The 13,880-nt window shown below is 42.4% G+C and overlaps 1 protein-coding gene across 13 annotated transcripts in view; it reads left to right on the top strand.

The window, feature by feature from the left end:
- The window catches only part of CLYBL (citramalyl-CoA lyase), a 234,005-nt gene that overhangs the window by 41,529 nt on the left and 178,596 nt on the right, over positions 1 to 13,880 (top strand). Inside the window, exon 1 of one of the 13 annotated variants that reach the window (XM_074329491.1) lies at positions 8,914 to 8,959. The exons of the other annotated variants lie outside the window; for them this stretch is intronic. Coding sequence (XP_074185592.1) covers positions 8,929 to 8,959 — 31 coding nt within the window. The 5' untranslated portion in view covers positions 8,914 to 8,928. Of the gene's footprint in view, positions 1 to 8,913; positions 8,960 to 13,880 lie in introns of those variants that run through there. 13 annotated transcript variants of the gene reach the window in all.

Consider the following 13,880-nt stretch of genomic DNA (forward strand, 5'->3'; position numbering starts at 1 on the left):
GCTTTGTAGGAGCGCCTGTAGATTTCAGAATGGGAGTATCGCGATGGATGTGCTGTTTTTAAAAGAGCAGGATTAGGTAAGGGGCCACTAAGCATCCTCTGTCCTGGGGCTGAGAACCTGGGAACAAAGATGGCTGAAAAAAATTAAATCCTTTCTGGGAGGGAGCACCCAGGAGACTTGGATTCTGGGCTTCAAGCTACCACCAACTCCTGGGCAAGTGTCGGTGCCTCAGTTTACTCACCTGAAAGGTAGTGGCTTATTCACCGGTATTATCAAATGAACTAACGATGTTTCATTTAAAGATGTCTATTTAATCACCTACATCTATTTGAAAATTTAAAAATAGCACACAAGAACCTAAGATTATGTTCTTCTTTTTCTTGGTTTTCCCTTTGTTCTCCATTTTCTTTCCTCCTGGCTAGTTTTTATTAACCTTCCCTTATACTGTGGAACCCCATAATGGTCCAGATGTGTTGTGGGGGACCAACCATATAGCTTTGGTTTACTGTTCTTTCTCCTCGAAATTAGATGGATTCAGGTGATGATATGGTTGGCACAATGGGCGAGGGTACATTTCATTCAAACACATCCAGTAACTAGTAGATAAAGTGCCTTTATCAAAAATAATTTCTCTCTCACTTTCACTATGAATAGGTGGTGGAGGGCTCATGTGGTGGCTCAATGAGAACCCGGGTTCCTTTGATCGTGTGGCTCTTCCATCCTCAGCATCTTACCTAAGAAGGCTGCTTAGATCTGGCCCATCACACAAAGAATGGGAGAACACGCTCCCTCCTTTTATGGGCACTCCATACTTCTCACTGTGACCACGTCCCATCAACCAGAGCTTTGTCCCAGATGCTCCCAGACACAGGAGAGGCTGGGAAATGTCACTGTTAGCTGGGCATCCATGAATCTCTCCCCGGGTCCATCCTAGAGGACCTACACTGCCAATGTCAGTGTTTGCACCCCAGACCTGAGAGGTAGCTAAAGAGTGGGCGGGGCTGGGGAGTGAGGCACAGAGCTTGATGTGCAGGACTGGGCAGGGGCGGGCCTGGCTGGGACGTGGGACCTCCACTGTGCCTAAGCCCTGAGCCCGCTGTGTGGCAGCGTGGGCCTGTCCACCCCACATGTTCTGATCGCCAGTCTGCTCTTTCTCACTGTATTATGTTGCTTTCATTTCACCATGGTCTTGCTCACTGCCAGTTTCCAAAGCAATCACATCAGAGCAATGGGTGAAAGTAAAAGTGGGCAGGGCACGGAGCCTCTAGCCTCCAAGCCAGCAGTGAGCCACATCGAGACAGGTCACAATGTTAAAATTAAGTAGTATTTCAACAAAATGTGAAGGTCTGAGGGTCCTCACTGCCAGTGCCCAACAGGCAAACCTGGGAGGCAGGAAGCTTGTCCAATTCATAATGAGTAATAACAGTGCTGCTATTAATCTTACAGGGTCAAACCCAGTGGTTAATATTTTAAACCTCACGCTGCCACGTGTGTTCCAGACCCTGTACTCAGCTCATTACCTACTTTTACGCCTCAGAACAGTTCCATAGGTATGGTCCTGGTATCAGTCCCCTTTTATAGCTTAGGAAACGTGTGCACTGAGGTTTAAAAACTTGGCCAGGGTTACTGGAGAGCAGGTAGAGAAACCAGACCTGTGTACCTAGGTCTGCCCGACGGCAACCTGCGTTCTTAAGCATTAAGCTATGCTCAGCGGGCCCGACTAGCACGGGCAGGGGAATGTGTGCCCTGCCACAGAGGCCTCACGGCGTGTTGTCAGGGGGATGCCGTGCCATCACCCCTTGGCAGGCCCCTCCCTCCTGCTGTCAGTCAACGATTATGCACGAGCCCCACCCCAAGGTTGGTTCTGAGCTTCCTGAGTACGTCATCCTTTAACGCTGACACGAGCTCTGCAGGACAGGTGTGTGGTGCTTGTTTCATGTTGACGAGCATGAGACCCAGAGAGTTAAGTGTCTTGCTAGGATAACACGCTGATGCTTGGCAGAATCAGGATCCTGGTTCAGACCCACTCCAAAAGCCCGTTCTTTCCATGCACTGGCAGGTCTGTCTCAAGAACCCTCCTCCCTGCCAGGCCCAAGTAGATTGTAAACGTTCTCACTACACACACAAAGATGGTAATTACGTAAGGTGATGAATATGTCAAGTAACCTTATTGTGGTAACCATTTTGCAATATATGTATGTACAGGAATACCTCGGAGATATTGTGGCTTTGGTTCCAGATCACCCCAATAAAGCAAGTAGCGCAGTAAAGCAAGTCAGACAATCTCTTTGGTTTCCCAGTGCATATAAAAGTTATGTTTACACTATACTGTAGCATATTAAGTGTGTGATAGCATTATATCTAAAAATACAATGCACATACCTTAATTTTAAAATATGTTATTGCTGAAAAATGCTAACCATCATCTGAGTCTCCAGCAAGTTGTAATCTTTTTGCTGGTGGAGGGTCTCACTTTCGATATGTAAAACACTCCACAATATCTGTGAGGTGCAGTAAAGTAAAGCATAATAAAATGTGGCATGCCTGTATATCAAATCACGACACTGTATACCGTAAATGTACACAATATTATATGTCAACTATATCTCAATAAAGCAGGGGGAAAAAGAATCCACAGGAGTATGGTGAGTGCTATAATATTACCTTTTGTTGCTGTCAGTATAGCTAAGTTCTTTCAGGTGCATATATGAGGCGTGATAAAAAAAAATATGGTGAATGTTTAAATTTAAAAAATGTATTACAGTAAAAGACACATTGGCATTAATCCCCCTCAAAATACTCCCCGTCACTTTGAACACACTTATACCGTTGTTCTTGTCACTTTCTGAAGCAGTTCTGGAAGTTCTCTTTCGTGAGCGTCTTTAGTGCGCTGGCATGGCTGCCTCGATGTCCTGAATCAATTCAAAACATTTACTTTTTCATGGTCATTTTGACTTTGGGGAAGAACCAGAAGTCGCACGGTGCCAGATCCAGTGAATAAGGTGGATGAGGACACACCATAATGTTTTTATTTGACAGAAATTGCTGTACCAGAATTGATGTGTGACATGGAGCCTTTCTGTTATGATCAAACAATGTGGTGAATGTTCCTGCCAAATGCCATCCTATGGAAAGGCAGGGATCTTCAATACAGGAAGTGGTGTGTCAAACCTTAGTAACAGTGTGTGACAAGTTTCAGCTTGTTCGATGCAGTCAGTTGGGTGTGAGCTACGGTTGAGAGAAGGTGTGTTTTGAAGTGTGCCGTAGGGGGCTGCTGGTTGGCTTAGCTGGTTAGAGCTCAGTGCTCATAACACCAAGGTCACTGGTTCGATTCCCACATGGGCCAGTGAGCTGCGCCCTCCACAACTAGATTGAAAACAATGACTTGACTTGGTCCTAGAAAAACACACTGTTCCCCAATAAAAATTTTAAAATAAATAATTAAAGTGTGCCATAAATCATCCTCCATCATGACAACACTCTGTATCGTACATCACTCCTGGTATGGCAATTTCTGTCAAATAAAAATATTAGGGTGTGTCCTCATCCATCTTATTCAACAGATCTGGCACCGTGCGAATTCTGGCTCTTCCCGAAAGTCAAAATGACCATGAAAGGAAAACATTTTGAATTGATTCAGGACATTGAGGCAGCCACGACAGCACAACTAAAGACATTCGTGAAAGAGGACTTCCAGAACTGCTTCAGAAAGTGGCAAGAACGATGGGATAAGTGTGTCTGAAGCGAAAGGGAGTATTTTGAGGGGGTATAAATGGCAATGTGTCTTTTATTGTAATAATTTTTTTAAAATTTAAACATTCACCATATTGTTTGATCACATCTCGTACACAAAGCGTGATTCACAGAGTGAAGCCAGGACAGTGGCCTCTCATAGCTGGGACAGGTGGGTGAGCCAGTCAGCTCTGGGTGTCTCCCCTCCGTCCCAGGCCTCAGTGCACACATAAGTGCCTGGGCACTGCAGGATGACACCTCAGGTGGCCCAGAGGTGCTATGAGGAGGTACGCTTGAGACATTCACCTCTGTATTGGTCGCAGTAGGGATTAATATCAGCAGTATTAGTTCTCATTATTATTCATAAGACAAGCTTCCTAACTCCGTTTTGCCTGTTGCATCCTAGCAAAACTGGGGGTGGCATCCTCTCTCATCCCAGTAAACAACACATTGTGAGTTGATCCTCCGTGGAACTTACAATCAAAGTATATGAAGCACGGAAACTGTTGGCCTTTGCTTCTGGAGCCTGTTGGCTGCTCATTATATAGCCCTCCCTGACTGTCAGCTTCCAGGATGGCCTCACATGATAAAAACAAATACCATTTCCATCCCACTGGACTTGACTCTTTACAGAGCACATTTACACAATCTCATTTCGTTTTTGGCAACCCACTCTGAGATGTTCAGGCAGATATCATATTCCCATTTTATAGATGGGCAAACCGATGCTTTGACATTACATGGCTTACCCAAGGTCACATAGCTGGGGAGCACTTACTGCATGGCAGCCCTTGCTCTACGTATCCAAGGGCCAACCCTACTAGTCCCCAAACAGCTTTTAAATGCTTTAAGTGTTAAATGCTTTAAGTGTCCACATTTTCATACAGAGGGGAAAGATGCTTCTGTGAAGACAGCACGGTCTCAAGTCAGACTCCAGCGCTTACGCCCAGCTCTGCCACCTGTTGTGAACTGGCAACACATCACCTCTCTCATCACATCCTCGTCTGTGAAATGGGGGGGATAGTAATAGTACCTCCCTCAGAGAATTTTTGTGAGGATTCAGTGAGATAAGTTTGGAAGAGCTTAGATGTGTGCTGTAACCATTTACTATTATTATTAAAGTGAAAAGGGAGGGAGAAGGGTAAAGTGGTAATCGAAGGAAAATGAGTCTCTCAGTTTACCACCACACATGAAAGACCCGGTGTGCTGGGGCTGCCTCTGATGAAGCCCTCTGAGGCCCCATGTACCCTGGCAGGGGACTCATCCAGTACTGTCTGTAAAGGTGCCCCCACTCATTCTTCTGGGAGCCATCCATCCTCTGCTCGGTGACCCCTTCTCGGAGCAGGAGGAGATGATGAAATGAGTTCTTGTCTCCATGGGTCACCTGGGGAGAGGCCCTCACCTTTCTGAGTGAGTGAATCACTTGAGCTGGAAAGCGAAAGTTGGAATAGGTACTTGTGAGCTCACAAACTACCTCTTTCCTTCCTCTCAGTACCTATGGAGGAATACTGACGCTCAGTCACAGAGCTAATTATTTTCCCCCAGAAAGACTGACACCACAGAGTGGGCGTGTGTAGACAGCCAGGCTCCCTGTTTATTTAGTCTGGTCTTTCAGTGTGGTCACAATGTAGAAACATCCCCTTTAAGCTTCCCCACTTGGCTCAGAGGTAGTCTTCAGGGGGCACACCTGTGACAACACACTGGTGGTGTCCTGGCAGGCCCACCCCAACCTTTGGGATCACCCCTCTTATTTTTTATTTTTAAAAAAATTATTAAATTTATTGAGGTGACATTGGTTAGTAAAATTATATAGGTTTCAAGTGTACATTTATATAATACATCATATATATTTTTTAAATTTATTGGGGTGACAATTGTTACTAAACTTACATAGATTTCAGGTGTACAATTCTGTAATACATCATCTATATCTCACATGGTGTGTTCACCACCCAGAGTCAGTTCTCTTTCCATCACCACCCTCACCCTCTGGTAACCACTAAACTATTGTCTGTGTCTATGAGTTTTGTTTCTTCATTTGTTTGTCTTGTTCTTTTGTTGTTTTCAGTTTTATATCCCACATGTCAGTGAAATCATATGTTCTCAACTTTTTCTATTTCGCTTAGCATAATAATCTCAAGATCCATCCATGTTGTCACAAATGGTACTATTTCATCTTTTCTTATGGCAGAATAGTATTCCAGTGTGTGTATATACCACACCTTCTTTATCCATTCATCTATGGAAGGACACTTTGGTTGTTTCCATGTCTTAGCCACCATAAATAAAGCTGCATATTGTTTTGTTTTATGAGGATTTTTGTTTTCTTGGTTTATCTTATGATTATGGCAGAAAAGTTACCATTATGGGCAGGAGGGTAGGGAGACTGGAATGAGCAAACTGAGGTGGGGCAATGGGGGTAGGGAGCTGCACACAAGAGGATGGAGTGTGTCTAGGTGCTAGAATAGGGTGCAGTTCTAGGAAGACCACTAGATGGCACTCACACACAGCGTTAGGACCCTTCCCTGGCAGTTTCCACTTTGGGCTTTTGTAAAATCTCTCTAGGGACTAGCCAAAGCTTTGTATCTGCCATCTCCATCCATCCACCCCTCATCCCTCTAACCTCTCTTAATCTTCTACAGATAGGTAGACGCGCCTGCCTTTCTCTCTCTCTCCCTCTTTTTTCCTCCCCCTGAAAAACCTGCTAAAAATACCTTCAAAGCCTCCCACCTTTAGCTGCCCTGCTGTATTTTTACTGTCCTCCTAAGCAAATGTTTACATGGCAGTAAATCCATTTTTAGAGTCAGTAACAGAGGGAAACTTGTTTCTCACCAGTCATTCTGAGGGTATGTTCAATAAAAGCAATGGAAATTGAGGGGAAAGGAGTTATTTAAAAAGATAATAGGTAACAAATGTTTAAAAATGTTTCCATTAGAAATTATGGGTTAGTAACTTGTAACAAAATAAAAAAAATCACGTAAGATTAATGAGTTATTGTATCAAATCGTTTTCTATTGTTAGGGAATTTTCTGTAAGCCAAGATTCAAATGCAGCATGTCTGTGGCACGCTGCTGGACACAGGAGGGAGAAGTAATGGGCAGGAAATCACAGCTGACATGATTGTCTTTATCAGGGTGCAGGCTTGTGTAAAAGCAAAACCCCATCTTAAATTTTAATAATCTGTTCTGATATTTCAGAGAAATAAAAAATTAATTTCTATGTATCTAAAATGGATTCTGCGGCTGCCTGGTTCAATTCTCTCAGCTGCGTGGACATCTTGGCGAGCTGTTTGGCGCGTCATGCAGACGTGCACTTCTTCATCTGTGCACTTCTTAGCTGAGATAACAGTGCTCTGAGCCCCACCGCTAAGGTTAACCTGTGCGCTGCAGAAGGACAACAGATGGAAATTCTGGTTTGCAGCCACTGCAGAAAAATAAAAACATGGTCCAAAGGGAAAAGGATCTTGTATTTCTGCGTTTGAACCTTTGATCTGCATTCACATCTGAAGGGAAGGCTAGACCTTTTGGTGGAGACACATGGCTTTGCATCTGTGAAAACACAGCTGTATATAGCAAAACAAAACTAGTGGAAAATACAATGGTTTTGCTGTGTCAGGCTAGCTGCTAATGCTCAAATTCTATACAAATATTATCTTTTGATAGCACTTCCAAAAATCTTTCTTGGCTTTCTATATAATTGTTTAGCAATGTTTTATTCTTTTCAATTCAGATTTTGAGCTTTTTAGGATTAAAGCACATGGGTCTCTTTTCTTTAAAAAAGGCAGTAAAAGAAATGGCTTGTAGTTAGATCATAATGATGTTATCTAAATTCTGACCTAATTGGAGGTGATGGGGGGGAAAAAATCAAACCCTTAAGGAAAAGGTAAAGTTCTAACTTGATCCTTGATCCTGAAAAATCTTTTCGTTTTGAAGATAATATTGCACGGGCTTTGTGCTGCAAGTTACATTCTGAAAGGCCTCTTAAGCACTCTTGAAACTTAGCTGCTTTGTTTTGAGCAATTAAGATTAGTTATTGAGTGAATTAGCAGCCCCACTCTCCTTCATCTTTAAATAGTGGTCTTCAGCTAGTTTCTTTATCAGCGTTTCCCAGTAACGTAAGCCAAGTTTGTTTCATTAGGAGGCATTTGCCTTGAACCTCCATGTTTCCTTTCAGTCCCAAACACAGAGCCTAAGCTGTGTGCCTGCCTCATCCTGCCCGGTATGGTTGGTTTCCTACTATTGAATTGGCAGCCCTTTCCGTCCCTCCCCTTTCCGTTGAGGTGCTGGCCCCTCTCAGCCCTCCCCACTCCCTGGCAAACGAGTGGGGTTCCGAGAGGTGCTGGACAAGAGACGAAGATGGGTTTGATGTGTGCGCAGGAGGCCGCCTGTGAGCCCCCCCTCTGCAGAGTTGTTCCTTACAGTTTTCTGCAAGGGGCCCAGCGAAGGGAAACGATTGTGCTGTCACCCTCCCCACCCTCTCACACCGACAGCTTCGTCAGCGCGCCAGTCGGGGAAACGCAACGTGGTTTTCTGTAAGAGGGATACTTTTATTTTCATGAATAATAATAATAATAGCAGCCGTTAGTGTGCATCACGCTGCTGGGACGAGCCGGAGCTAGATCACACGTCCGTCCACGCCACAGAGAAAGTTTCCCTTTGAAGTGCTGGGTCCCGCCTCACCCTTCCAGGAGGGAAGAGGGGGAAAGAAAACAAGTGTGAAGATCTGAAGCCGCTGAAGAATGCTTAGCTGGTGTCTGTCCTCGGCCTCCCTGCCCCTCTCACGGTCCTCCCCTCCTTTCAATTCCCTGCCCTTTGAAACCGGGGGGCTGGGGTGGCGCGGCCTCCCCCGGGCCTGCTGTGGCTGCAGGCCCGTCTCCCTGCGACAGGCCGTTGGGAGGTGGCAGGCCGTGCGGAGAAGGAAGGAGAGGCACACGAGGCCGGAGGAAGGCGGTGAGACCCTCGGTGGGGCTCGGCTGAAAGCGTTCTCCATTGTGAGGAGAGAAAAACAAACAAACACAAACCCCAAAAGCAACCAAAAAAAGCCCTCTCCCAACCCCAAACCCTCCTTCGCAGCTGCACTTTGTACCTGGGACGGTTGGTGTCACTAGAGCCTCTTCTTTTGCAATTCTAGAAGATATTGTCAAGGACTTGTCAAGCCTATTAATTTTTCAGGCAGAACAGATCAAACCTGGCTTTGATGCGGCTGTTTCCTGATTTAGTATTCAAAGGTAAAGAATCCTACCTTCTCCTCACGCTTTACATAATTAAAGAAGGTTGTTTTTTACCCCAGTGGCAAAGAGCTAGTCCTGTATAGTATATTTTTTTGAAGTAAAAGGTCTAACTTTTTAACTATAACATCTGTTCTTATGCTCTTTCCTAAATATTAATATAACCAATATTTACTTTTTGCTGGTGCTTAGTTGTATACCAGTCACCCTGCATTTCAGTTTCCGACAGATGGGGTTAGAAACAGTGTTTCCCCTCTAGCTCATTCCCCTAAATTTAAATATAGATATAATGTCTGTTCCAACAAACTGATAGTGCAATTAAAAACAAAACTCTAGAATCGTCAACTGCCCTAACTTGTTTATTACTCTCAATTTTATTTTACACTCGAGTATTCCGAAGTTCACTTACATGGACTTTCACTTGTTTCCATCTGCTGAGTTTATAGCAAATTGTGACCCTCACAACCACTTCGGGGCCTTTTGTGCCCTTATCTGTGCATTTCAATACCTTCTGGGGAAGTGCCTTGGGTTTCACTACATATGCAAAAAGCCCGGCTTGAATATTTTGACACCCACCCTCTCCATTTGTTGGTGGAGTCCTGTTTTCTATTGTCTGGTTGTTGATGTTGGCAGAAGTCATTTGTTTAACGATGCCCGGGATAGATACTATGCCTCATTCTTTATTGGAATGAAATCCGAAAATATCCCGGAGTATTTTAAATATTAATGAATGCTGTTGAAACTGTGACATATTTGCATAGTTTTATTTCCTCTTCATAAGGTGGATTATATTTTAAAGGTACTAGGTAGTAATAGTCACCAGAAGCCAATTAAAACTGCTACGATTTTATCAGAAACTTGTTTGGCAGTATAAATAATTGATATCTGGAAATAAAGCAGCCGCTCTGTGCACAGGGCCCTGCTGTATCAGACTGGCAATGTCAGCCGTCCCTGTAGCTCTGTGAATCTAGGGACGATTCCTGGGCATTATGTCGCCTGGGTTTTAAAAACTTGATAATAAGGCCACACACAAATAGATTTTTAGAAAAACATCTCCTCTGCCTAGCGATAGAGAGGAATAGTTGACATTGTTTTCAGGTGTTTGAGCTTCTTAGAGAAAAGGAACAATACCCAGGCTCCTTGTGAGCTAGGTGTGAACAGAATAAATTGAGGCACTGTCCCGACCCATCCAGCTTTTTTAAAATGATGTGATTAAAAAGGACATCTGAGAACAAATTTATGAAGTTGTTATGGCAACTGAAACACTTGGATTGAAATGTGTGTATCTGAAACATGAAAGATTGTAGGAAGCCCAGAAATAAGCGCGGCATTGTATTTGGGAAAGGCGATTGAACGGTGGTAGCCAAATACTATTCCTCTGTCGGTCATCATTCAGGGTTACTGCCTTGATTTCCACTTTTTAAAGTGTGTGCTGATTGATGCTTTCCCAGACTGTGTCACGAAGTCACCATGCCTTGGAACAGCGTTGGCTCATTGGTGGTTTGACCTGTTGAGAACACACTCCTCGCGTTGTGCTTAATGTGGAGATTGCATTCAGAGTTGCCTCAGCATTTGCCCATAAGTTTACGCTTCTGTGTCCATATTAATAGCCTTGTTTGTGAATAGTTGCTATGGTCTTTTCATTCACTATCTCCCTCAACCCAAGCCCACCAACAAACAGCAGCCATCAAAGGAGTGAAAATATTTAAATATGCCCTAGAATTCTGTCCTGTCTTCTAAAAGCTGTATATCCCTTCCACGTAACTTGTTTTTACCTTAATTTCTTGTGCTTTTTTATTTTCCTTGCCAGTGCTGGCTAGAGTATGAAATAGCTTTTCTCTTAAATCACAGGGAAGGATTTTAAAAATCAACGCCTACAAATCTGTATTACAGTGTGCTAGATAATCAATACTTTAAGCCACATCCAGAATGCTTCAAATGTTTTCCGGTCATTAGATTTTGGATGGATACAGTATCCAGGAAATTGTTTTTAAAATATTATTACAATTCCTTGCAGTATGTTTGGGTTTTGTTTTTGTTTTTTATGCTTTAAAGAAAAATATAATTAAATGTCAATTATAATAATTTTAGTAGACTATCCCACAAGAAATATACTATTTTAATTGGAAAAAAGGTTGACACTGAAAAATACATTTACACTGAAAAAGTCAAATGAAATTTCTTCTTTACAAACATCGATTATTGAGTGTTGGTTACTGGTTATTTCACCTCCTTGATTTTAAGCATAATACTTTTTACTTTGAATAGTCTTAATTCCTAAAATTAAGCTAGGTGCAGCAAAGGAGAAACAAAAGTAAAATAATTTTTAGAGAATTTTATTTTCCGTAAGTCATGAATTAGTACTTTTTGCTCTTACTGAAATTACTGAACAATTTTTGGTTGGACATGAGGGTATAATATAAAAATTGCCGTTATATAAATGGAATGTTTTCCTAATCTTTAAAGCCTGAGATGAAAACATTTTTCTATTCTGTTGCAAAATTAACTGCTGTTCATCTGTCTGGCTAATTATTCATTTAAAATATTTGATTAAACCTGTGAGATTATGTGTTTTTAAATCCCTTTCTGCATATGCACATAGAAGTGATTCTATTTTGATTATAACTCCCTTGTTTGAAAATCCATAAATCTAAAATGGTATCAAAATGAAAAAGAATGTTTCAAGAGTATTAAACATAAGAATTTGGAATCTTTGCACACATTTTGCGGTAATAAATTCCCCTGTTCCTTTCTTTATTCTTTCCATTTTAAGGATTAAAAAAAAAAAAAGTATGATTTTGATGCTTCCAAAATGGATACTATTTTATTTCAGGTGGGTCGTTTAATAGTTTGTTGATGTTTTCGAGGTCTCTAAACAAAGTCTATGTGTTAACAGTCTTATTAACGATGTTAAAATAGAATTAACAGCTTGTGGATGCCTCCAGAGCACAATAGCCTGTCAACCTCTCCTGCCCCCTTATAAATTGTACCCCCGCTGTCTTCCCTTTGTTTCATGCCCAATCAGCAAACTAAACTTTTGTGGAGAGAGAAGGCAGTTCAAGTGTTTCTGCGGCAGCTGAAGGGAGGAGCTAATGTGGAATTTACTGGGAGACCAATCAGTGCTGGAGGGAAGAATGACCCCAAATTGGGAAGAAGGACTTTGTTGACCTGCTTGGCTCCCTGACCTTTTCCTTGCTATTCTGTCGCTATAAAGAGGTTTACTCTGGTTGTCGGGTACTTTATGGTGCTTTTATTAAAGCTACAGAAATGTTAAAAGTTGGGGATTTTTAAAGATCCCTCTTAGCAAAGATTTAATTCTTCTGTGCGATCTTTAGTCATTTGACTACAATGTTAGCACTCAAAATCATTTTTATAAGTCTGACACAGTAATAGGTTTTTTTGGAAGGGGGAATAGAATTTCATCAATTATCTTGAGCCAAGATTGATTCTAAATCTTTTCTAGTGTCTCGTCCCCATAGCTGCTTTCATGGAGAGAGAATCTGATTAGCTACTGATGTTGGTCTTATTTTGTTGAATTTATGCTTTGAAAAAATAGATGTATACCTCCTAAGTCTGTAAAATGTTTTCTTTGTCAGGCAATGGTCATAATGAGTCGAAAATAAAGATTATTAGGAAAAGGTTTATTTTTTTCATTAGTATTGCTAATTTAACAAATTGTCACATTTTAAAGTACAGATTTATGGGCTAACCTGACACATGGGTGATAGCATCTTATCCTTTGCCACTATGTGATTTAATAGCTTACAAAGTATAGCACATTTATAAACTATCTCCCAATTCTCCCTGAGCGTCACAGCAGCTTTGGTAAGGGATAATGAGACATCATGAAAAATTAAGTGTTTTTTAGATTGCACAAGCACTTTCCTTGTCATTTATTGGCATCATTCTCTCTTGTAATATTTTTTGTTTGCTTATGTTTACTTTTAAATGGGCCACTGTTTAGTGGCTCAAAATACAGTCCTGAGATACAAGATGCCCACTGTTAAGACAAAGAGAAAACATCACCTTGGATGCAGGACATGGAACATTTTCTTTAAATCAAAGTTACATAAAATTACTCAAGTATATCCGGCCACGGGGAATGAGATAGGGTCAAATGAACTGTGGTTTCAAAATATGATTATTTTGTCAAGGAGTCTGCTAGGAAACAGGGCAGTGTAAGCTCGTCACTTGTCTTAGCTAATGTTGTCTGCTTAGGTGAGCGCCAAGGGGACTATTTTCTTATACTTTCTAAACCCTGGAGATTTGCATCCATTGATTGAGCAATGTATGAAACTGGAGCAAGCTGGGCCTCATTTGATGCTAGCCACATGCCCTGGTGTAAATAATAACGTGTTCCAGGTGGCATCTTTTGAATGTGTGCGGCTTCATTTGGGTCATTTTACCTGGCCAAGGAAGAATGTCTCTGCGGTAGTTCTCCCACAGCTGTAACTGCTTGTTATCTTTACCCTAAACACTTGTCGCTGCCCACCCCCATCCCATGGCCTCGTGAGTCCTCATCTTCCACTGCTGGACAGCAGAACCATCTCGCAACCAAGTGTAACTGACCTCTGTTTTGTGTGCCTGCAGAATGAGCACTCCCGGCCCTAGAGTTGGGGCTATGCCTAGGGATGAGGGCACCACGCTGCCATGGAGACCAAACGTCAGTAATGTGGTCACCTGATACAAGTGTCCCGTGTATGTCTGCGTGACTTGGAGATGCTAAGAAAGCCAAAGGGATTAACAACAAACAAAAAAACTTGTCACCTTTGTGCAGAACCCAGCTGGCATCTCACAGGGACAACCGAGCTGCTTCCCTGTCACTAACGCTGGTTCCAGTGGATTCCTTTGGCTACTCTTCTTCCAGGAGCATCTGCAGGCTTGGTTACAATAGGGCAGGGGGGAGAATAAAATGGGAGCC

The sequence above is a fragment of the Rhinolophus sinicus genome, linkage group LG04 (assembly GCF_036562045.2).
Source record: "Rhinolophus sinicus isolate RSC01 linkage group LG04, ASM3656204v1, whole genome shotgun sequence".
In the NCBI taxonomy this organism is placed as follows: Eukaryota; Metazoa; Chordata; class Mammalia; order Chiroptera; family Rhinolophidae; genus Rhinolophus; species Rhinolophus sinicus.